This window comes from Oncorhynchus kisutch, linkage group LG2 (assembly GCF_002021735.2).
Source record: "Oncorhynchus kisutch isolate 150728-3 linkage group LG2, Okis_V2, whole genome shotgun sequence".
Classification (NCBI taxonomy): Eukaryota; Metazoa; Chordata; class Actinopteri; order Salmoniformes; family Salmonidae; genus Oncorhynchus; species Oncorhynchus kisutch.
The window spans coordinates 21673257-21698828 of NC_034175.2; the positions used below are offsets into that span (position 1 = coordinate 21673257).

A 25572-nucleotide genomic window follows, 5' to 3' on the forward strand; every position below is an offset into this window, starting at 1 on the left:
TCCCCTCTCCTTCTGTTCTGTGAATGATGGGGAGGTGAGGTGTGAGTGTGTGGTGGACTCTCACCCTGTGGCGCAGATAATTTGGACCACATGGAGCATTCAGGACAATCAGACTCACAACATCACTGACCTGCTCAACTGGAGGATCCTGAGGTCCATTCTCATTGGGCCCAAGGTTGATGACATGGGTGACGTCCTCTGCAATTCAACCAATGAGCATGGGAGTGCCTTCCTCAAACTCCCATTCATTGGTAAGTTTGGCCTTATCTGAGTGAAGGGCATAGGGTAATTGGCTAAATGCTAAACAAAGCAATATCTAAAGGACAGTATTTGTAGTGAAATGTCTTATCTTTATCCAGCAGAAGCTATACCATATTCACCACAATGTAGTGAAGAGAGTCAGATGAATTGAAAGAGTGAAATGAAGCTGGAGTGTTATCGTGTTGTTTCGCTACTATAGCGTCTGGCTTGCCCTAATGTACCTTTGGAGCTTGAATAATTCCAGACGATATTTCATGTGAATGTAGAACATTGGAATGCTCCAAGTAGTAAGACTGATGATCCCTTTGTGGATTTTTCAATAGCAGGTGAAACATCCGCCCAGCGGTCCCTGTTCTACGGAGGAGTTGGGGGCACCCTGTTGCTGGTGCTCTCCTTCTTATTTTGGAGATTCTACTCCACCAAGAGGTGAGCACGACCATAAAACACAGATCTTATAAACACATCCGGCTTCATAACCAATATTGCACACCACACATCAAGAACACCTTCGTAATATCCCTTTTGCCCTCAGAGCAGCCTCAATTCGTCAGGGCATGGACGCTACGGAAGCATTCCATAGGGATGCTGGCTCCAATGCTCACAGTTGTGTCAGAATATGAGATGGTAGGGTTTATTAGGGATGCAGGCGCGATAGTGATTGGCAGAACGGGGGATCAAACCTTTGCCTCCAGGGGATTTGTGGTGCAAGGACAGCAGCACTACCTGTCCTTTCAAACAGCTTTTACACTACATTTACATTGACATTTTAGTCATTTCACAGATGTACTTATCTAGAGCAATTTACAGTAGTGAGTGCATACATTTTCATACTGTTCCCCCGTGGGAATCGAACCCACAACCCTGGCGTTGCAAGACCATGCTCTACCAACTGAGCCACCCATGACACTATAAGGACCACATCATAATTTTCACAATTTCACACTATTACTCCAATCGGATGGTGTGGAAAAAAGTTTATTAAAACATAGCGAAATCAGGGTTTGGACTGCATTACCCAATTAACAATAATGTCAGCGATGTCATCTAATGACTGTGGTCTTATCTTCACAGAAGAGATTGCCGTGTTGCACTGGAGGAGGTTGAGCTGAAGGGTGCACTCCAGGTGATACACAATGATCCTACTGACTGCCCAGGTAATACACTCACTCTGATGGTGTCAGACGAGGACTTCCACAGTAATGTGTATGACACCGGGTACAGGGTCCAAGTTTAAAATGGCCGTCTCCTCCTTTGTATAATGCTGGGAGGATAAGATTTGGAGGAGAGATATTAAAAAACACACTAGCACACAGACCAGTAGATATGGAAAGATGTTTTTTAGAACAAGAGGTCAGTGAGAACTGGACTCGGGAACATCTTTGAATGCTCATCGTAGAATCATTTCCTGTGTTTGTTTAGGCAGCCCAGAGGCCCGTGTTCACTGGATTTGAGGTCCATGAGGCCTGGAGCTAAATAACTGGGGGACAGACACACAGTCAGTTCTGTTTCACTTCTGTGTTGGTACAGTTCACTGGTGTATTTATTTACCATACAATTTTTTCTCCTTGAATTCTGGGCATGAATGTTAATATTTAATTAAGCTCCTTAATGACTGATCAAACCATTTTGTCTGACTGTAAGGTATCTAATATACATGCATTGAAATTCTGTGTAAATAATCATATTGTAATTACTTGGCAACAGATCATTTGAATAAATGAAAAGTGACCATCAGTGCGTCATGATGATACTGCGTATGTATGTTGACATTGTGTGTTTGTGAGCAGGTGCATATGAGTGCGTGTCAATGCGTGCGTGAGAGAGCGAGATGGAGAGAGGGAGTTAATTTAAGCCATGCGTGTGGTCATGTGTGGGCTCTCTAAGCGTGTATCTGCCCTCGTGGCCATACCCAGCCCACAGATGACAGTGCGCTCCTCCAACTGAAAGAAAGTGTGAGCTTCAGCATGTTGCATTGACCACCCCCAGTACTGCAAGCCTCTGCACATCTACAGTTCCAGAACACCAGATACAACAACAAAAGCGGACCACGGCACACCTATGGCGGCCTCATTCCCCCCCCCACCCATCCACTACTATCCACTACTATCCCATACTATCAACCCAATCCCCCCTCCATTAGTCCCCATGGTCGCTCAATGGGAAAGAGCCACGTGCCTCTGCGCCCACCAGCTCAAGAGCATTTGTTCTCGCTGTTGGTTGCTGTAAAGGATTTGCCTCCATAGACAGAAAAGCGGAGCGGATAACCTTTTGGAATTCGGCCTAGGGGGTCCTCTTCGACCTTTTGCTCACTCCGGGATTCCACTCTCTCTCTTTCTCTCTCAGTCTTTCCCTGCGGAAAGGTTGACACTTAAGAGGGTTTATTTTTCCTGAAGAACTCAGGTAAGATGCATCCTGGTACTTTAGCCCCGGTGCTGTTTTGTTGTGTTGCCAGATTGGACCGTTTGGACTGATTGGACTAATAAGCAAGTGTATACAGTAAATCTGTGTGGAGTAAAGCCATGTGGGGCACAGGTGGGCAAAGAGGGACACTTCTGTCCACGGAGAAAAATAGCAGAGCTACTGAATGAAAGCATATTTTTCTAAGACTAATGAAGACTTGGTCTGATGTGCAATTAAAGGGTTAAGGGCTGATTACATTGAAATCATTCAGTACTAATCAGAATATGATCATGCTTTAGTCTCTAAAGTGAAATGAGTAAATAACTGTCATTTGTCATTTCATTTTATTACAAAGTATGTTTTTTTAAATGCAGTTGTAACCCATTCAGCATTCTACAGGTATTGACTTCAACGCTTGACCTCAAGTAACGTTCAATGCAAGCATGTTGAATGTCATTTGATTGTGGTTGGGCTCCTGAGTGGCGCAGCGGTTTAAGGCACTGCATCTCAGTGCTAGAGGAGACACTGACACCCTGGTTCAAATCCACGCTGTATCACAACTGGCTGTGTACAATTGGCCTAGCATTGTATGGGTTTGGCCAGTGTAAGCTGTCATTGTAAATAAGAATTTGTTCTTAACTGACTAAATAAAGGTTAAATGGCCAAGATGGATGTAGAAGTTATGAGGCTATGTTACAAATAGTATTCACTTTGCATTGAACCACTGAACTGAATGTTTCTTTTCTAGTGCCTCGGGTGCAAGATCAATGAGTGAGACCGTTAGCTCTTCATTTCCTCAACCCTAAAGGAGCCTCTATGGACGTTTTATCTTCTGGAAACAGGTGTTCCAGAGGTGTTATGACTGTTGGCTGGATGGTCATGAATCACTGTCTCAGGAAATACCATCCAGCTTTAATATCCATCATTTGTTGTTGGTTAGTTCTACATGAGCATTTCTTGGAGCCGCTGCCCCTCCTCCACTCTCACTTTGAAATGTAACACTTCCATATTTCAGTATAACCATGCTTGTGGAGTGTTGGAGTATTTTTGTATGTGTTTGAGGTTACTGAGTTGACATTTCTACATTGCATGCGGGTAGTAGATAGCATCAGTGGATTGCACAGTGTTGACAGTGATACAGAAATCGAACATTTCAGCTCAAAATAGTGTCCATACTGTCTCTGTGCAGCTACAGAGACACTTTGCCATCCTGTGCTATTGAATATGACACATGTTCACGTGTGTCTCTGTAAATAAGGAAGTGATACTGTGTTGCTTCATCTGGTTTGTGCTGAGTGTGTCACGTCTCTGCACTGTTGCTGAGTGAAGCATTGCCCGGTTCTATGCACCATTGATGCACCTGTCTAGGCTACGTCTGTGTGTTGTGTTCAGTGTGTGGGCACAGTGTGTGCCATTGTGGCCTTCAGGCCTGGGGACAGTTCTATTTCAATTCAGTCAATCCAGGATGTGAAAGAAAAATAAAATAATGATAACGATAAGCAGCTATTTGTAATTCTGGACATGCAATTCACTTCCTGAATTCACTGAAGTAAAATGGAATTGACCCCAACCCTGGCTGCCTGCAACTTTGTGTAGTGGGACCTTAAAGGCATCTGTAAACCGTCCAATGGTTGACTCTATTGCCTGTGCCCCATGGTTGACTCTATTGCCTGTGCCCCATGGTTGACTCTATTGCCTGTGCCCCATGGTTGACTGTGTTGTCTGCGCCCCATGGTTGACTCTATTGCCTGTGCCCCATGGTTGACTCTATTGCCTGTGCCCCATGGTTGACTGTAATGTCTGTGCCCCATGGTTGACTGTGTTGTCTGTGCCCCATGGTTGACTTTATTGCCTGTGCCCCATGGTTGACTCTATTGCCTGTGCCCCATGGTTGACTCTATTGACTGTGCCCCATGGTTGACTCTATTGCCTGTGCCCCATGGTTGACTATATTGCCTGTGCCCCATGGTTGACCGTGTTGCCTGTGTCCCATAGTTGACTGTGTTGCCTGTGGTTGACTGTGTTGCCTGTGCCCCATGGTTGCCTGTGTTGCCTGTGCCCCATGGTTGACTGTGTTGTCCGCGCCCCATGGTTGACTGTGTTGCCTGTAGCTGATGTTTCCCTGTATTGACTGTGCCATTGACCCTGTCCCTCTGCCTTTCTGTGCGCTGCAGTGCGTAGAGCCTCGCCACCGTCGCAGCGCCACTCAGGATGCACAGCTTTATGGGAGGGGGCCTGTTCTGCGCCATAGTGGGGAACATCCTGCTGGTGGTCTCAACTGCGACAGACTACTGGATGCAGTACCGCTTGTCGGGGAGCTTCGCCCACCAGGGCCTGTGGAGGTACTGCATGTCGGGCAAGTGCTACATGCAGACGGACAGCATCGGTGAGTGGGGCGCACTGGGGACCCATAGCACCACTGGGACTGCCTGTACGGCATCCATATTAGGAAGTCCCTCAGTTGTGAGACGCAACTCCCTTAGTTGAAGGACATCCTAATATGAATGTTGTATGCCTGTCTTACCTATGATCAGGACTACCAAGGAGGACTGTAATGAAGGGGATGACTGAATGACTGAAATAGCAACATGTACCATTAGACTCAGACTCAATAGAATCAATACGTGTTTTAACTATGGAGGCAAATCATGCACCCGTTGGCCCTAATTGGCTGACACTAGTGTAGGTGAAAAATAACATTTGGAGCATTAGACTGAATGAATGGATCAAGACATGGTTTTCACAGGTGTGTGGGCTTGCGACTTTCTCTAATCTCTGAAATTGTATCTGTCCTCTCTTTTTCTTGTTTTATTCCTCTCTCTCTCTCTTTGTCCTTAGCCTACTGGAATGCCACCCGTGCCTTCATGATCCTGTCAGCCATGTCGTGCTTCGCGGGCATCATCGCAGGCATTCTCTCCTTTGCCCATTTCTCCGCCTTCGAGAGGTTCAACCGCTCCTTCGCTGCAGGGATCATGTTCTTTGTCTCCAGTGAGTTTCACTGGACATTGCGAAGCTAACAGCGCTAGACACAATACACAAATACGCACAGCCTCAATACACAAATGTAAACGATTTCAGGAAAAATCATTATGTATATGTTTACTGACTCGACCGCTATTTTGCCTACAGTTCTGTCTACTGTAAATTGGGAGTCAGAATGTGAACTTATCCTATCTTACTATCCGCCAGCTCTCTTTGTTCTGCTTGCAATGGCCATCTACACTGGAGTGACGGTGAACTTCCTGGGGAAGCGCTTCGGTGACTGGCGCTTCTCTTGGTCCTACATACTGGGCTGGGTGGCACTGCTCATGACCTTCTTTGCAGGTAAAAATGACAAAGACACAAATATGGATGGAGGGCCCACTTGCCAGAAATTCTGTTTGAGCATGGGCAGCACCATTACAAGCTTACACAATTTAAAAGGTGTCAACTGGGTGGGACTTCCTGTAGGTTAAGGAAGGATCATAGAATTCCATCCAGGTCAGTGGGAGGGATCAGCCAAAGAATTATACCCCTGAACAAAAAAAGCACAATCCTGCACAGTAGGTGGCGGTATGCACCTTTTCCGTTTGTTTAAAGATTGGCGATAAATGTATAGAATAAGGTAATATTCAACTACAAAAATGGATGAGCTGCCAATGCTGTCACAGAAGCATCAATGGCAAATATAGGAGTGTGCCCTCTTTTGTTCTCTATGGGTGAGCAGAACTAGAATCAGATGGTATATGTTCTTCTCATCTCCTAAGTCATTATTTAAAATCCCCAAATGCTAGTCGAATCGAGTCAAACCAAACACTGCTGAATATCATCAATTGTTGCAGTTTTATTGATGAAACATGCAGACAATGCTGGTATTTATTGATAACAGATCATATACTATTCTTTATATATAGTTGAAGTCGGAAGTTTACATACACTTAGGTTGGAGTCATTAAAACTCATTTTTCAACCACTCTACAAATTTCTTCTTAACAAACTATAGTTTTGTCAATTCGGTTAGGACATCTACTTTGTGCACGGCACAAGTCGTTTTCCCAACAATTGTTTACAGACATATTATTTCACTTATAATTCACTGTATCACAATTCCAGTGGGTCAGAAGTTTACAAACACTAAGTTGACTGTGCCTTTAACCTCTAGCGTCGAGCAATCCCGTATCCGGGAGCGTAATCATAGCCTCAAGCTCATTACCATAACGCAACGTTTCCTATTCATGAAAATCGCAAATGAAATGAAATAAACATATTGAAACACAAGCTTAGCCTTTTGTTAACAACACTGTCATCTCAGATTTCAAAATATGCTTTTCAATCAAAGAGTATTGATAGACTAGCATAGCATTAAGCCTAGCATTCAGCAGGCAACATTTTCACAAAAACAAGAAAAGCATTCAAATAAAATAATTTACCTTTGAAGAACTTCGGATGTTTTCAATGAAGAGACTCTTAGTTAGATAGCAAATGTTAATTTTTTCAAAAAATATTATTTGTGTAGACGAAATAGCTCCGTTTTGTTCATCACATTTGGCTAAGAAAAATACCGGAAAATGCAGTCACTTACAACACCAAACTTAATAATATCGACAGAAACATGGCAAACATTGTTTAAAATCAATCCTCAAGGTGTTTTTCACATATCTATTCGATAATCTATCAGTGGTGGCAGTTGGCTTGTCATCAGAAGCAAACGGAAAAATACTACAGCTGGAGATTGCGCAATAATTGCAACGGAGGACACCAAGCGACCACCTGGTAGATGTAGTCTCTTATGGTCAATCTTCCAATAATATGCCTACAAATACGTCACAATGCTGCAGACACCTTGGGGAAAACGTGGAAAACGTAAGCTGACTCCTAGCTCCTCCACAGCCATATAAAGAGTCATTGCCATGAGACAGTTTCAAAAAATGCGGCACTTCCTGATTGGATTTTTATCGGGTTTTTTTCTGTAACATCAGTTCTGTGGCACTCACAGACCATATCTTTGCAGTTTTGGAAACGTCTGAGTGTTTTCTTTCCAAAGCTGTCAATTATATGCATAGTCGAGCATCTTTTCGTGACAAAATATCTTGTTTAAAACGGGAACGTTTTTCATCCAGAAATTAAAATAGCGCCCCCTATATCCAAGAAGTTAAACAGCTTGGAAAATTCCAGAAAATTATGTCATGGCTTTAGAAGCTTCTGATGGGCTAATCAACATCATTTGAGTCAATTGTAGGTGTACCTGTGGATGTATTTCAAGGCCTACCTTGAAACTCAGTGCCTCTTTGCTTAACATCATGGGAAAATCAAAAGAAATCATCCAAGACCTCAGAAAAAAATTGCTGGGCCATAATGACCATCGTTATATTTGGAGGAAAAAGGGGGAGACTTGCAAGCCGAAGAACACCATCCCAACTGTGAAGCAGCATCATGTTATGGGGGTGCTTTGCTGCAGGAGGGACTGGTGCACCTCATAAAATAGATGGCATCCTGGATGGAACATTATGTGGATATATTGAAGCAACATCTCAAGACATCAGCTTGGTTGCAAATGACCCCAAGCATACTTCCAAAGTTGTGGCAAAATGGCTTAAGGACAAGAAAGTCAAGGTATTGGAGTGGCCATCACAAAGCCCTGACCTCAATCCCATAGAAAATGTGTGGGCAGACTGAAAAAGTGTGTTCGAGCAAGGAGGCCTACAAACCTGACTCAGTTACACCAGTTCTGTCAGGAGGAATGGGTCAACATTCAACTTATTGTGGGAAGCTTGTGGAAGGCTACCTGAAATGTTTAACCCAAGTTAAACAATTTAAAGGCAATGCTACCAAATACTAATTGAGTGTATGTAAACTTCTGACCCACTGGGAATGTGATGAAAGAAATAAAAGCTTAAGTAAATAATTCTCTACTATTATTCTGACATTTCACATTCTTAAAATAAAGTGGTGATCCTAACTGACCAAAGACAGGGAATCTTTACTAGGATTAAATGTCAGGAATTGTGAAAAACTGAGTTTAAATGTATTTGGCTAAGGTGTATGTAAACTTCCGACTTCAACTGTAACTCTATGGGGACTGCCTCAAGTAGCATGGATGCTGGACAGTTGTTGATTTACATGTTTTTCTTTTGCAGGAATATTTTACATGTGTGCCTACAGAATGCATGAATGCAGGAGAGTGGTGGACCCACGCTAAAAGAGAGAGGAAAGCCAGTGGAAAGATTGCAAATCCGAGACATTTTGGCCACACAATTCCAACACGATGAAAGAATCAAGCTTACACCAATAGACATATCACTGAAATATAGAAACAGTACTAGGTAATTGAGAACCAAAGATGAATACAAATGTTTGGTTATGCCTGAGCAGTTTACGTGTCATTTTAATAAAGCTATAACTCTAACAGTAAAACATTTATACTCTTTCTTACATTCAGCCTTGAAACTCTTTAATACAGAAAGAAAATATGTAGCATTATGTTTCAATTCAAATGGGTCACACAGAACATACCTCTAACCAGACAAATGAATCATTTAAAGGATAACAACCAAGCTTTCACATAGTGTGCAATTCAAAAAGGGTAACAGAAGCTACTGTGACGAAACAAATGAATCATGTATGAAGTGCACACTTTTGTAAATGGAATGTAAACATTTAAACATTTAAATATGAATGACTTTGGCAACAAAAAAAAGGTACAGTTCACAGAAATGTTTAAAACAGAAACTACATATTATCTTGAAATATACTTAAATTAAATATCTTAAATATATAGCTGGGTCGTTCCACGAATAGAGTGCCTTTGGTCATTTCAATAAAACACTCAATTTAACATGAGGATCACATACATCTATGCTCTAACTAAGATAAGCCTTTTTGATTTTTAATTTACACATTCTAATAGCAGTGTGTTTTCATTAAAGTAAAGGTTTTTAGTTTTCTCTGAAAATCCCTGTTTTGGCTTATCCAACGTCATGTTTGTTCACCTTCTAGGAAGACATATATCGACTTAATTACAAGTCCGAGTTATTTTGTTACTCTAGGAAAGTAATATCAGATGATTTTGACTTATTTCATGATTCATTTACATTTGTCCCTCAGGTTTATGTTAACCCTGTAACATGAACTGAACTCTTGTTTAAATATGGTAAAACTATTCATTTTTAAATGATTGAATCAAAAGACAAATGTACCATCTAGTAATATAGCCATATCATTGTGTAAAAGCAGGTGAGCTGGTTCTTTCTATTTTAGGCCATATTCTGGTGTTTTGTGCTGGGAAACTGAGCGCGTCAAGCATAACCCATCAACCCTGTGTTACCCATAGATAGATAGGCTAGAAATGTTTTTAACAAGTTACTAGAAATGCTTCCATTCCCCGTCACAAAGGAAGTTATGGCTGATTTAAGATGTTGTCAACCCTATTGCAGTCAATCCTGTCACTTTAATTTGAATTTGCATAGTTATTCTTCTTAATTGAACATCTTGAGATGGGAAAACATGTTTTTTTATGAAGTTGAACGTTTGATCTCTATGACAGAATTAAAACATTTGGTGAAATGAATAGTTATTGTTGACAAAATTACCCAAAGGGCACTTGGAGTAAGGTGACTACATTTTCTACTCTTGGCCAATATCGGCTATTGTGCTTTCCCTTTGGATCACAGCCTGACCATGTCGCAGTCCCAGCATCTTGCAGATGGACATCTTGATAGTGATGCGGAAGGTGGAGGAGGAGAAGTAGAAGATGATAGGGTCCAGGCAGGTGTTGAAGGCACTGAGCAGCAGGGTGTAGTACCTCCACTGGGGGCTGTGCCCTGTGATGAAACCCAGCACATGGGAGAAGTTGTAGGGAAAGACACACACAAGAAAGACGGCCAGAGTACCCAGCGCCATCCCGATGGCCTTCTGCTTCTGGCCCGGGCTGATCCTGGGGAGCATGTACAGGATCCAGATACAGCGTAGGTAGCAGAAGATGCAAACCATGAGAGGAACCAAGCAGAGCATGACGAAGAACTCCAGACGCACCGGGAGGAGGATGGTCAGCTGTTGTTTGGTAAAGTTCTCGTAGCAGACGGAGGTGTTGCTTTGGGGGAGGTCCTGGTGGTGCTGGATGATGAACACGATGCTGCAGTGGGCAGTGGTGAGGAGCCAGATGATTGTGCTGGCCACCACAGAATAGAAAGGTTTGTTGATTTGGCGGTAGGTGATGGGGAAGGCAACCGCCAGGTACCGGACCACACTGACAGCCATCAACAGGAGAGAACTGGTGTAGATAGTGGAGAAGAAGGTGTAGGAAGTGATGGAGCAGAGGAACTCGGGCAGGTACCACTGCATGCCGGAGGCCGCCTCGTACATCTTGAGAGGCAGGAAGAGAAGAAAGAGGAGGTCGGACACGATCAGGTTGAGCAGGAGGATGTCTGTGGGAGTGGGCTTTTTGTGTATCTTGATGCTGAAGGCGTAGAGTGCCAGGATGTTGGAAGGCAGGCCAATCAGGAAAGTGATGATGTAGACGGACAGAATCACCTCACTTTTCACCCACACCATGGCCTTGAAGCTATAAGATAAACAAAACCAAAAAGAACACATTCAGGGTGCCCAATAATCATGTTTTCAAATTATCCAAATTTGGTTGTTTTCAATGTATTTTTGTTACACTATCTCAGCCAACTTCTTATTACCAATGAAGGACTCCCAATCTGCTAATAGCTACATCCTCCCCACAGTACACTTGCAGCTCAACAGTGAAAACCTTAAAGGGAGAAGGAAAACACATTCTTAATTCCAAATGGTCATAACCTACCTGGCTGTAGATGTGTATTTCTTTTTAATCAGGAATTGGAGAGCTCAGCCAAGGCTAGTAATTTAAGATCTGTTACGTGCCAGCATATATAGTAGTCAAGCAGACCTGTCTGAGTGTACAGCAGACGCATTGAACAGTGCTCTGCAAACATGAGGAGATGAGACTGCATGGTAACGGTTAACTAAAATGCAAAACATTGCTGTGTTTACATCTGATATTATATATGTGTAGGAGGGAGTGACATACCAATGTCTAATTTCAATATCTTTTTTTGTAAATAGTGTACAAACAGACATTGTCTTCCCAAGAGAACAGTCATGTCAATGATAACAGGGTACTGTAATCCTAAGATATATTTTCCCATGTGCCCAAGGTTGATATAACATCATATGTGTATTAGCATTTTGCTAAGACATGATGAGAACTGTAGCAACAAAACTCTAATTGTTACTGTATGAGTTCATGTGTTTGTGGCTCAGGTTTGGAATAATCTATTAGCATTTTGATGCCACTTCATCAATAACTACTATATAATAACAAGTTACACATATTAATTTGGCTGAAAAGCAATACTCTTGCAAAGAGAACAGTTATGTAAAGATTGGCAGCTTCACAATGAACCTTTCAGGTTTTCATTTTACCCGTATTTTACCAGGTATGTTGACTGAGAACACATTCTCATTTACAGCAACAACCTGGGGAAAGTTACAGGGGATAGGAGGGGGATGAATGAGCCAATTGGAACCTGGGGATAATTTGGTGGTCAAGATAGTATGTGGGCCAGATTGGGAATTTAGCCAGGACACCGGGCTAGCACCCCTACTCTTATGGGATCTTTAGTGACCACAGAGAGCCATGACACCCGTTTAACATCCCATCCGAAAGACAGCTCGCAACACAGGACAATGTCCCCAAACACTGCCCCGGGGCATTGTGATGTTTTTTTTTAGACCAGAGGAAAGAGTGCTTTCTACTAGCCCTCCAACACCACTTCCAGTAGCATCTGGTCTCCCATCCAGGGACCAACTAGGACCAACCCTGCTTAGCTTCAGAGTCAAGTGAGTTTAGTTAACCTAGGGGTGCTTTTCCTTTCTTGAAACTTTATCTATAGTGGTGTCGATCGGACATTTGGTGTCACCGTTTACAACCTATAAGCTATTTACCAGGGGTCGTAAATCCCTAGTCAGCAACCTATTTTTCTGCTGTTGCTTGTTCTTTTGACGTTAATACCTCATATCTCACTCCGCTATATTAGGTTTCCCTTCGTTCTCCATTTTTTGGACTTTATTTCAGTATTATCTTTTGAATCGGATCTATGGCTAATTCACTTTTGTTAATTGACCATTTGAGTTATTTGTTTGCATAGAATGACCGTCCTATCTCACAAACCTTAGCAATATCCTCACACTTTAGGATTTTATTTAGGTATGTCTTTTGAATTGAATCTATGGCTAATACTACATGTTAATTAACCATTTAAGTTATCCTATTTGTACAAAATCCCCGTCCTATCTCACAGCACCTATTTATATCCCTTGCTAATAACCTCTTGGCCATCCCTCAAATAACCTTTCGGCCATTCCTCACAGACCTCAATTATTAAGCTATTTTTATTTATGGTAGTACACATGTACCTCAGGTCATTGAGGACCGTCTCCCTCAATCGATTCCTTGCTAATACACAAAGTAAACATCTCCTATATCTTAAATCATTCCCCCAAATTCGTGAATAAAGATTACCGACCTTGCCTTGAAGACGGGGAAAAGCAATGTTGGTTGGTTCTCATCACCACATCTGTCGTGTACCAGTTCACCACTGGCCTGAAATAAACCCTGGATCCGACCGTGCACTGTTTTCAGCAGTTCCTTGGGACGACAGAGGCAGGTATTGAGATCCGGCTCGAAGGACCAAATTGTTACAAGAATTATGTTCTCAATGTTCATAAACCAGTTAAATTAACTACCCAGTCTACTAATCAGGATTTGTAAGAAACTGATTGAAATGAAACAGACGGAGGACCAGCTGAAATAGTCAATAAGGTTTATTCACGAGAGCACTGGTCTGTTGTACAAGACAATTCCTTTTATACTGGCTAACTATGATTATACATGATTCTAATCAATTTCATATGATTAAATGGCTTCAGGGTGGAATATTCTAGTCATTCATATAAATTCCATCAACAGGAACAGACATATTTCTAACAATATCAGACTAGTATTAGACATACTTGACTACTCAGACCTAATAACTGAGGAGAGCTTCATATTATTTTTTGATTTTTATAAAGCTTTTGACACGGTAGAGCATCCGTTCCTCTTCCACTCCCTTGAGAAACTTGTCTTTGGGGATTTTTTTCTGTAAGGCCATTAAGACTCTCTATACAGATGGTAACAGCTCTATCAAATTTAAATATGGCACCTCACCTAGATTTGAGTTAGAGAGAGGAATTAGGCAAGGCAGTCCTCTCTGTATGTTTTTATTTATCACCCGACTTCTTACAAATTCTTTAAATAATAGTCCTGTACAATGTATTTCCATTGCTGGTAAAGATAAGCCCGCTGGCTGACGATACACTTTTTCTGAAAGGCGCTAACCAAATTCCCATATCGATCAATGTGACACAATCCTGTCCCAAAGTGTCTGGTCTATATCTTAAGATGGTGTACGTACCATCTTCCCCAGGGATTTAGGGGGTTCAGAACATGCAGTCAAATTTTTATTTCACCTTTATTTTACCAGGTAGGCCAGTTGAGAACAAGTTCTCATATACAACTGCGACCTGGCCAAGATAAAGCAAAGCAGTTCGACACAAACAACAACAGAGTTACACATGGAATAAACAAACATAGTCAGTGACTGAATGGTTGTTGCCAGATAGAATGACACTGGAAAACAGCAGATCCAGATATGAAAAAGACATCTTTATTGTTATGGTAGGATCCTGTACGATCGAAACAGAAGAGGCGCTTATGGTAAAAAGTCAACTTTGTGTGTGTTTTTGATCATTTTCCCACATCTACTGAGAGACACTGTTCAACCGGAACTGCCACCCAACCCAGAAAAAATTATATTTATATAAACTTTATACAAACCAAGGCAGTAGACATATCACACACCCTGAATGCACATTCAGCTCTGCAACTTTGGGTTCTTATTTACACATGGCATCCAACTCAAACTGCATAGCCCAGATGTGTAAATGTAGGGTTTCATGAGAATTTTCAACGGTCCATGTTATAGATTAAAATGTTATTGTGACACTCTTGAATGTACAGTGCAACACATACAGAAACATGGGTGAATGAAAGTTACTGACATACATTACTGGCTTGGAAGTTGTACATTTTTTGAGTCTAGGTCCTCCTTAACTAGTTAGCTACACTCACAGAAAAGATACATTAATTACAATACAGATGTATCATGTGAATTAAATTGCACAATAACAACAGGCCCTCTTCTTCACCCTCTGGGCTCTGTGGGTTCCTATAGGACAGTGTTTCTCAGTCTCCCTTCATTCCAGGTCAGTAGGCTACCATCATGGAAGTCGGAGTTAAACACAGAGGGCCCGGTGGCGATGGGTTCTGCCTTATGCAACCAGTCCTCCACGTTTGCTAAATTACTTTGTTCCATCTCTCAAACAGATATCTGCAAAAGAACGGGGGAATTTACATATTACAGCCAACTAGAGACAGAAACACTGAGCTTGGTCAAGTACAGCACACTATGGCAAAGGTCTGTGTTACAGTTGAGGCAATTTGGTGGAAGAAGCAGATGATTCACATGGGTAAGTTGTTACATAAACGTGAAATGAATCAGTGCTCCGTCATGCTGAGAATCCATCAGACATTTCTAATGGGTTACCGATATTATCTCAAACAGTCATACTGTTTTTAGGTTTTGACACTCACCTCTGTGTGTCCCCTGCAATCCCCCTTTGGCTCCCACGGGGCCTCTAGATTGTTCCGTTTGCCTTGAGTTTGGCAACCAAGTCATCCACCGTCTCCACCTTCACTCCGGCCAGTCTCGTTGGGGGCTCGTCCACCCTTAACACCTCCACCCGCGACACCATGTCCACCCCCAGGTCCGCTGGCTTCATGTTGGCTATCTTCTTCTTCTTGGCTTTCTGGTAGGTGGAGGGAGAAGGAGTTGAGAAATTAAAGTGCTGTGTGTGTGTGTGTACACTGTGAGGAAATGTACATTGTGTGTATTACCATGATGTTGGGCAGGGTGGCGTATCTGGGGGTGTTGAGTCGAAGGTCTGCTGTGAGGACGGCTGGCATGCTGATTTTGATGGTCTCTAGACCACCATCGATTTCCCTCACCACCTTCACCTTTTCCCCATCGATGGTCACCTCAGAGGCAAATGTGCCCTGCAAGAATGGAAGGTCGTACATTTAGTGGATGTCATAATCTACATTGAGATGAAATATTATTTGAAAATATCAAATCAACTTAAATGGAAAGAAGGCTTTGTTTTTGCTACCTGACAATTGTAAACCCGTTGTAGGCCACGAGGTAATCCAAGTGTGACATCTGGTGGTTTAACCATGTAAATACACCCTAATTTTGCCCTTTATTTGGCCTTTGGTCTACTTTTCAGTGCAGCCTGTGTTGACTGTAGTGACATAATCTAAGGCCTGCTAGTTCCGCTGTTCCCTTCACCTGACATTAAGTCGATATGCTTATAAAGACCATTAGAAAAGGTCCTGTTCCGGACAGAAATTGTATCCAAGTCAGCAGTTAACAGTAAACAAGCCCTCTATGCTTTGAGATCAGTTTAGTGATTCCTGCTGAGAACAAGGATTACAACAAGAAGAAACCACTACTGACCTGTGGCCAGTCTAACAAGGCTGCCGTCATCTGACCCGTCTGGTTACAGTCATCGTCAATGGCCTGTCAAAAAATACCAACACAATCAGTGAGCATTACATGAGATGATGAGGTTCGATTTCAAAGTCAACGGGCATTGGTGTGGCAGTGTCACAATCTATTGCATTGGATGACCTGTTTGCCCAGGATGACGAGTGAGGCCTCCTCCTTCTTGGCCAGGGCAGCAAAGATCTTGGAGATCTGCAGGGGTCCCATGGCCTCGTAGTCTTTTCCTGAGACCTCCACGTGGATGCCGCGGTCACACCCCATGGCCAGTGCAGTACGGATGGTCTCCTACACACACACACACACAATACAAACGCTTGAGCGGTAGGGTTCTCAAAATTATATAAGAACAATGACAGAATAATACACTAATTAGCACGGTCAAGTTGGAGGTGACCAACGGCAGAATCCTTCTTACAATAGAATGAAAACATACTCATGACCGCTATCCTAATGAAGAAACAAGATCCAAAGTGTCCCTCCAAATGTTAGCTATTGAAGGCCTGTGAAGGAGGATGTAGCCTAATGCTACAGAACGTTTCGGACAGAAATGAAGCCTAAAACTACAGGACGTAAAGATAGAAATGAATAGAGTAGAACAGATATGTATAATGTCATGTAGAATAAGGAAAATGTTGTTGCGTCGTTGAGTACGCCCGTCTTCAAAATAGCGTCGCCAGGCCAGAGCACCACGTCACTCTTACCGTTACTTGCGTGGGCCCACAGCTGACGGCCACCACCTCTTTGATGAACTTCTTCTCCTTGAGTTTGACGGCCTCCTCCACGGCGATCTCACAGAAGGGGTTCATGGAGTGCTTGACGCCATCTGTCACCACCCCGCTGTGATCGGGCTTCACACGGATCTAAGGGAGAGAGCAGGGTTGTCTTCATTAGGCACCAAACAGAAGAAAAAAACAGACTGAAAAATGGTGGGACTACCGGAACTCCAATAAGAAATGCTAATTCAGTTTCAAAGAGCTTTGCTATGGTATGCCCTACTGAACATAAGTGACTACTGGATAGTCACTCAGAAGGGTCAGAGAAAGACAGACAAACAACTAAACAGACAAAGGCAGAGGCTGGAGACATGAAGTGCATGCCGTCAATGTGCCAGAGTTGAGTGTGTGGACACTGTGCAGTCTTGGGCACTTATAAATAGTTGCTGTGGGCTCAATGTAGGTGTGCTCTGAGCTTTCCAATTTAATTTGTGAGCCAGTCAAACCAATTCTGGAACACTTTTGAAAGCCTACCACTAACCCAATAGTATTTTACAGGCCATTGTAATTATAAACCTTTTAAAACGCCAAAATTCTGTCAATAAGCCCATCCCATATACATTAGTCACCTCATAATACATGACTGGCAAAGACTGTGTCTCTCTCATCACATCCCTTCCTCTGGCTGATAAGAGTTGGGGCAGCATATGGGACAGGGAAGGGTACAAACATAGCTTAACGGAGTGCATGGAGAGACGGCTACAGGGATCTAGTTGGGTGCAGCTGAAGCAAGAGTGCTCAGACTGTAGTATGAAATAACTGGTAATAGATATGGTGCTAGGCTTCCTTTTCAAAAAAAATATATATATATTACCTTGGAACTATCTGATAGGACTGGCTTGGATAGTGATAGCCTGCTATCTAACTGTTCTGATGCTGTGACACCTAGTTGATTATATGTTTTTAAATCATTGTGATGAAGCCTGAATGAGGATTATACATGTAGCTTAACATGTGCACTACAAATCAGTAGCAATACATCGTCAGTTTTCTTTTTACATTGACAGTCGATCATCGATTTACCAATTCTAGAAGTAGCAAACTCTAGACAAATTAACCTTAACTGTTACCTAGATAACCCTGTAATGACCTTGGTATTTTCATTGCAGTTATGGTTGTTAGTTGAACAGACTTGACATTCAAACAATGAACGCTAGCTTGCTAAACTAACCCTTCATCCATCTACCCACCTTACGTTAGCTAGCTACCATAGCCATAGGAAGTCTCGAATGGAAATTCTGCACGTGAAATGTTGAATTGCTTTTAAATACAAGACAATGGGGAAGTAGCTACCTTGACAGCATAGTCAATTACACGTTTAACTCCAACAAGAACCCGCGACATTGTTAGCGATTCTTCGGTTCAGCAATGAACAGTAGCTAGTTACCGAGTCACCACAACGAACCTTCACCCAAGAAGCAGCAGACTAGTAATTCTGCTAGCAGCACAAATGATAACGTCACATGGTATGGTAATGATGAAACCTTTCAAATAAAAGCACGTATTTCAAAACGTTGCAATGTGAATAACTCATTCAAAACAGATTGAATTGCAATCAATAGCCACTTCTATTGTGACAACAAGAAAATGCAATGACTAATTTATGAAAACATATCCCAAATATGTTTTTAAATGATTTCTATTTAGACCAATAATGGAAAAAACACAAAACTGACACTGGTATTTTTTTAAATTTATTTTACCTTTATTTACTAGGCAAGTCAGTTAAGACAAAATTCTTATTTTCAAAGACAGCCTGGGAACAGTGGGTTAACTGCCTTTTCAGGGGCAGAATGACAGATTTGTACCTTGTCAGCTTGGGGGTTTGAACTTGCAACCTTCCAGTTACTAGTCCAACACTCTTACCACTAGGCTACCCTGTCACCCTCCCCAATAGCAAGACACTGTAATAGACTGTACATGGGTTACATATTGGCTCATAGAGATACTTTTTTTTACCCGTTTCAGTTAAAGTGGGGTGAGAAATACTCAGTAGGGTCTCTACTAAGCAGATATTATGCTTTGTTTTGGAGTGGGACTGTGTTGTAAATACCCAGCAGGACTTAATTCTCAGCCAGCAGCAGTCCCCCTGAAAAACCACACATATTTGGTTAGTAGAGACCATACTGAGTATTTCCCACCCCTCTTTAGTTGAGACAGGTAGACAAGTTCTCTCTCTACAAGCCAATAAGTATCCCATATACCGTGTATTGCTTTGCAGTGAAATGAGTGGGTGAAGTAAGGAGTCACTCTGTATTAAACCAGTCGCCCAGCACAAGACCCATTCAAGTTTTGCGGACTCTATTGAGGATTTCCAATAAGATATGTTTGTATTTTATTAAAAGTGTATTTCTTTAAATATATATAGCCTACACAATAGCTTTCAACATACTGGTATAAATAATCCAATATTACAAATAAAATACGTCAAATTATCAATCATTTTTTTCAGAGTGGGTTGCAATGCTGTGAAAAACATTTGTACTGCACTAGGTGCTAAAGAAAAATCGAAGTTTAGTATGTCTTTGCAGTGGGACTGTTATTTTGAAAAAGAAAACCCACGATCGTACTGCCAGTATAATATCCTGCTGATAGGAGAACGGTAACGCACGAAAGGTCGGAACGATTTTCGTGATTCCATTGAAAGAAAGAAGGCGGGTCTAAACGAGACCGCCCATTGTTGGAACCAATTAAATTATGTGAACATGAAGACTGTCAGCAAAAGTGACCAGTAACCAATCACAGAGAACAAGCTGGTGCTCCTGCTATTTCAGTTGGACACAAAGCCCAGGAAATGTGTTCCGCTCTTCGGTCAACTAGGGTAAAGTTCATTGTGTAATTAAAGGAGTAGCTAATCTTTATAAACTGCTTATGTGAGGTGAAAACAAATATTTATGTAGAAAAATTAAATGTATTTTCACCAAATAAAACCTTACCATGAAATGCTTACAAGGCCCCTTAACCAACAATGCAATAAGTGCATTGACAACATCATCCCCACAGTGACCTTAAGTATATATCCAACCAGAAGCCATGGATTACAGGCAGCATCTGCACCGAGCTAAAGGCTAGCGCTGCCGCTTTCAAGGAGCGGGACACTAATCCGGATGCATATAAGAAATCCCGCTATGCCCTCAGACGAAACATCAAACAGGCAAAGCATCAATACAGGACTAAGATTGAATCCTACTACACTGGCTCTGACGCTCGTCTGATGTGGCACTGCTTGCAAACTATTACGAACTATAAAGGGAAACCCAGCCGCGAGCTGCCCAGCCGCGAGCATGACTCACATCAACACCATCATCCCGAAAAACCCTAGACGCACGCCAATTCGCATACCGCACCAACAGATCCACAGATGACGTAATCTCAATCGCATTCCTTTCCCACCTGGACAAAAGGAACATGTATGTGAGAATGCTGTTCATTGACTACAGCTCAGCGTTCAACACCAAAGTGCCCACAAAGCTCATCACTAAGCTAAGGAACCTGGGACTAAACACCTCCCAATGCCACTGGATCCTGTACTTCCTGACGGGCTGCCCCCAGGTGGTAAGGGTAGGCAACAACACATATGCCACGATGATCCTCAACACTGGGGCCCCTCAGGGGTGCTTGCTTAGTCCCCTCCTGTACTCCCTGTTCATCCATGACTGTGTGGCCAAGCACGACTCCAACACCATAGTTAAGTTTGCTGACGAGACAACAGTGGTAGGCCTGATCACCGACAACGATGAGACAGCCTACAGGGAGGAGGTCAGAGACCAGGCAGTCTGGTGCCAGGACAACCTCTCCCTCAATGTGAGCAAGACAAAGGAGCTGATTGTGGACTTGAGGAAAATAAGGGCTGAACAGGCCCCCATTAATGACGGGGCTCCAGTCGAGCGGAGTTTCAAGTTCCTTGGTGTCCACATCATCAACAAACTATCATGGTCCAAACACACCAAGAGAGTCGTGAAGAGGGTACGACAACACCTTTTCCCCCTCAGGAGACTGAAAAGATTTGGCATGGGTCCCCTGAGCCACGAAGAGTTCTACAGCTGCACCATTGAGAACATCCTGCCCGGTTGCATCACCGTCTGGTATGGCAACTGCTTGGCATCCAACCATAAGGCGCTACAGAGGGTAGTGCGTACGGCTCAGTACATCACTGGGGCCAAGGTTTTTGCCATCCAGGCCTTCCGTCAGAGGAAGGCCCCAAAAATTCCAGTCACCCAAGTCACAGACTGTTTTCTCTGAAAACGGTACCGGAGCACCAAGTCTAAATCCAAAAGGCTCCTTAACAGTTTCTACCCCCAAGCCATAAGACTGCTGAATGATTAATCAAATGGCCACCTGGACTATTTACATTGAACATCCTCTGTCAACTGCGTTTATTTTCAGCAAACTTAACATGTGTAAATATTTGTATGAACATAAAAAGATTCAACAACTGAGACATAAACTAATCAAGTTCCACAGACATGTGACTAACAGAAAAGCTATAATGTGTCCCTGTACAAAGTGGGGTGAAAATCAAAAGTAACAGTCAGCATCTGGTGTGGCCACCAGCTGCATTAAGTACTGCAATGCATGTCCTCCTCATGGACTGCACCAGATTTGCCAGATCTTGCTGTGAGATGTTACCCCACTCTTCCACCAAGGCAAGTTCCAAGACATTTCTGGGGGGAATGGCCCTAGCCCTCACCCTCCGATCCAACAGGTCCCAGACGTGCTCAATGGGATTGAGTTCCGGGCTCTTCGCTGGCAATGGCAGAACATTGACATTCCTGTCTTGCAGGAAATCACGCACAGAACGAGCAGTATGGCTGGTGGCATTGTCATGCGTTACACCAAGGCGGGTCATGTCAGGATGAGCCTGCAGAAAGGGTACCACATGAAGGAGGAGGATGTCTTCCCTGTAACGCACAGCGTTAAGACTGCCTGCAATGACAAGCTCAGTCCGATGATGCTGTGACACACCGCCCCAGACCATGACGGACCCTCTACATCCAAATCGATCCCGCTCCAGAGTACAGGCCTTGGTGTAACGCTCATTCTTTCGACGATAAATGCGAATCTGACCATCACCCCTGGTGAGACAAGACCTCAACTCATCAGTGAAGAGCACTTTTTTCCAGTCATGTCTGGTCCAGCAACGGTGGATTTGTGCCCATAGGTGACGTTGTTGCCCGGTGATGTCTGGTGAGGACCTGTCTTATAACAAGCCTACAAGCCCCAAGTCCAGCCTCTCTCAGCCTATTATGGACAGTCTGAGCACTAATGGAGGGATTGTGTGTTCCTGGTGTAACTCGGGCAATTGTTGTTGTCATCCTGTACCTGTCCCTCAGGTGTGATTTTCGGATGTGCCGATGCTGTGCTGGTGTTGTTTCTTTTGGTGTTTTTCAGAGTCATTAGAAAGGCCTCTTTAGTGTCCTAAGTTTTCATAACTGTGACCTTAATTGCCTACCATCTGTAAGCTGTTAGTGTCTTAATGACTGCCCCACATGTGCATGTTCATTAATTGATTATGGTTCATTGAACAAGCATGGGAAACACTGTTTAAACCCTTTACAATGAAGATCTGTGAAGTTATTTGGATTTTTACAAATTATCTTTGAAAGACAGGGTCCCCAAAAAAGGAAGTTTCTTTTTTTGCTGAGTTTACATGTAGGTAGGGGTAAAGTGACTATGCATAGATAATAAACAGCGAGTGGCAGCAGCTATGTAAGATTATGAAAACAAACACTCGGCCAATATAAAGTGGATAGGGTTAAAAAATACTTCATTATTCTTGTGCACCAGGTTTCTTAGTGGTTAGAGTGTTGGGCCAGTAACCAAAAGGTTGCTGGATAAAATCCCTGAGCCGACAAGGTAAAAATCTGTCAGTTAACCCACGGCTCCTCGGTAGGCCCGTCATTGTAATTAAGAATTTGTTCTTAACTGGCTTGCCTAGTTACTTTAAAAATGGTTTGTTTTTGTAATCATTTATGGGAATATAAGTCTGTGTCACGCCCTGACCTTAGAGATACTTATTTATTCTCTATGTTTGGTTAGGTCAGGGTGTGACTCGGGTGGGAAAATCTATGTTTTCTATGTCTTTGTTGTTTTGCCAGTCTGGTTCCCAATCAGAGGCTGCTGTCTATCGTTGTCTCTGATTGGGGATCATACATAGGTTGTAATTTTCCACTTGGGTTTTGTGTGGTGTTGTTTTCTGTTTAGTGTCTGTGCCTGACGAGACTGTTTGCTTTCGTTTATTTTAGTAAAAAAAATGTTTTTGTGTGTTTCTTGAAAATAAATATCATGAGCACTTTCCACGCTGCGCTTTGGTCCACTCTTCCTTCCACCGACGAGAACCGTTAGTCTGGTTCAAACATCATATTCAGCTAATCTCAAGATTGTATTTAGCAGAGGCTCATCAGAGGAGCAAGAGAAGGACCATTCTCCTCAGTGAATTTCATAAAAATTTAAATGTTCTCACATTTTAAAAGTTATCCTTGTTAAATATAACTAAACTAAATATAATCACGTCACAAATAATTTATTAAAACACACCATTTTGCAAAGGTCTACAGTAGCCTCAACAGTACTCTGTAGGGTAGTGCCATGGTGTAGCCAGAGGACAGCTAGCTTCCGCCCTCCTCTGGGTACATTGACTTCAATACAAAACCTAGGAGGCTCATGGTTCTCACCCCCTTCCATAGACTTACACGGTAATCATAACTTCCGGAGGACGTCCTCCAGCGTATCAGAGTTTTTGCAGAATGAACTGACACGTTGTCCACCCAATCAAAGGATCAGATCATTAATCCAGTATTTAAAGCATAAGCTCCAGCTAGCTAGCACTGCAGTGTATAAAATGTGGTGAATAGTTGACTCAAAGAGAAAGACAATAGTTGAACATTTTTAAAGAAATTAATTTCTTCCAAAATGAAGGAGAAGCAAGAGAGAAATTCATTTTTCACTTTCAGTTTCACCTTCTTAACTAGCAAATGCAGCTAGCAAGTTTAGCCTACTAAAACACCCTGCTCAAACAGAAGGATACTATGTTAGCTAGCTGGCTATGACTTTCCAACACAACACTGGAACTCTTCCAAGTCAAGGTAAGCTTTTGGTATTACTAATGTATTGCCACCGGGGCCCGCTGGTGTAACTTCTGACTGACTGTATACTGTAACATTACTGCATGTTTGTAGCGGGTTTACTAACGGCGTAGTCCTATTAGCTATGACGTTACTTTAGCTGATATGGTGACAATGATGTAGAATGTGTGATGCGATTTGGCTTGGAAAGGTTTTTTCGCCTGGTCACATACAGCTGAGCTGATGTGTTGTGCATTGAAGTCCACAAGCAATGGGACAAGGTGAGTGGAGGAGAGCGCATAGATGCAAGGATTACAACCTGGCTGCTATGAAAGTGAACTATGTTTACACCTGATTAGGGGTGTATTCATTCCACCGATTCTGTTGAAAAATGTTTCTTAAAATACCTGAAGTTGTCCAATAGAAAATGTTGTTTGCAACTGTTGGACTAATGATTACAACCTATATCAGCTAGATGCATGCAAGATTGTGCAAGGTGGTATTAAATGTCAGTCTGTCAACGCAACCATGTTGATCAAACAACCACACATTCAGTTAAAACTATACCTGAAAATATATACACTTTGGGGGCCTCTCAGACTTTGAGAAAACAATCTTTGGAACCAGAAGCATCATCATGCCCATGATATACAGTATATCCTGGGGAATGGAAGAGTGAGTTGGCAGGGCCGTTTCCCCCAAAACAATCTTAAGTTTAACTTCATTGTTAGAACCATGGGATCTTATGGTTCTAAAATGCAAACTCCTACGACCGACCGAGCTACTGTAGATCATATTTAGGGAAATTGTCAAGAAAATTATCATGCTCACCCAATCTAAAAAGTTGTATTAAATCATATCAAATATGAAACATGTTCCTTGGTGGTTCAATAGAAAATATCAGTGGAAAAAGAACCTCCTACACATATCCTCTTAATTTAGCTATTTAAATGGTATATCAACCACTTTAAAAAAATGTAGGTAGACTTTGCACACAATTTTTATTTTATTGATTCAATGTTTACAAAATGGTGCCGTTTGTTATCGTATATCACTTTTATTTGACAGGGTAGTCATGTGGTTAAAGCAAAAACCCGGATTCGATCTCAGCACTCACCTGAGTAAACCAACGTGATCAACAGCATCACATGTCACATGAGCTTGATTTGTACTCCGAACAGTTTCGAAACCATCTTTGGTGTAAATATCAGACATGAATGTAGACAGGACAAAATGATCCGAGTTGTAATTGTAATGTAATAATAATAAAATGTTGGCACGCAATGGATATAATGGAGAAGGTTGAAATTCATTTCAAACATGGACACATCAAATCAACATTGCAGAGTAGCCTACTGTTTATAAAACACATTTCTACATACTCCTCTTCCAAGACCAAAAGTTGGA

At 42.4% G+C, this 25572-nt stretch overlaps 3 protein-coding genes across 7 annotated transcripts; 1 reads left to right on the forward strand and 2 right to left on the reverse strand.

Moving 5' to 3' along the window:
- The first annotated feature begins 1332 nt into the window (after positions 1-1332).
- Positions 1333-9054, forward strand: LOC109909637 (lens fiber membrane intrinsic protein). Of its 3 annotated transcripts, none has more exons than XM_020508654.2 (5): positions 1333-1415; positions 4836-5047; positions 5500-5649; positions 5851-5985; positions 8778-9054. In XM_020508654.2, exons 2-5 carry the CDS (start codon positions 4873-4875, stop codon positions 8837-8839), a joined length of 522 nt encoding a protein of 173 aa, XP_020364243.1. In that variant the 5' UTR covers positions 1333-1415; positions 4836-4872; the 3' UTR covers positions 8840-9054. The 3 variants fall into 3 exon arrangements, with proteins under 3 accessions (XP_020364243.1, XP_020364247.1, XP_031646800.1); XM_020508658.2 differs by lacking the exon at positions 1333-1415 and adding an exon at positions 1439-2661; XM_031790940.1 differs by lacking the exon at positions 1333-1415 and adding an exon at positions 3274-3596.
- Positions 9055-9085: 31 nt separating this feature from the next.
- LOC109903793 (free fatty acid receptor 2-like) lies at positions 9086-11190 on the reverse strand. Its single transcript, XM_020500753.2, has one exon. The coding sequence runs from the start codon at positions 11188-11190 to the stop codon at positions 10264-10266; it is 927 nt and encodes a 308-aa protein (XP_020356342.1). The 3' UTR covers positions 9086-10263.
- Positions 11191-14350: 3160 nt separating this feature from the next.
- Positions 14351-25543, reverse strand: LOC109909655 (electron transfer flavoprotein subunit beta-like). Of its 3 annotated transcripts, none has more exons than XM_031790926.1 (7): positions 25283-25543; positions 17030-17188; positions 16455-16613; positions 16281-16343; positions 15662-15820; positions 15359-15573; positions 14351-15095 (listed from the first exon to the last, which is right to left on the reverse strand). In XM_031790926.1, the coding sequence occupies exons 2-6, from the start codon at positions 17132-17134 to the stop codon at positions 15403-15405; spliced, it is 657 nt and encodes a 218-aa protein (XP_031646786.1). In that variant the 5' UTR covers positions 17135-17188; positions 25283-25543; the 3' UTR covers positions 14351-15095; positions 15359-15402. The 3 variants fall into 3 exon arrangements, with proteins under 3 accessions (XP_031646786.1, XP_020364255.1, XP_020364261.1); XM_020508666.2 differs by lacking the exon at positions 25283-25543 and adding an exon at positions 18395-18565; XM_020508672.2 differs by lacking the exon at positions 25283-25543 and adding an exon at positions 18292-18516.
- Positions 25544-25572: the final 29 nt, after the last annotated feature.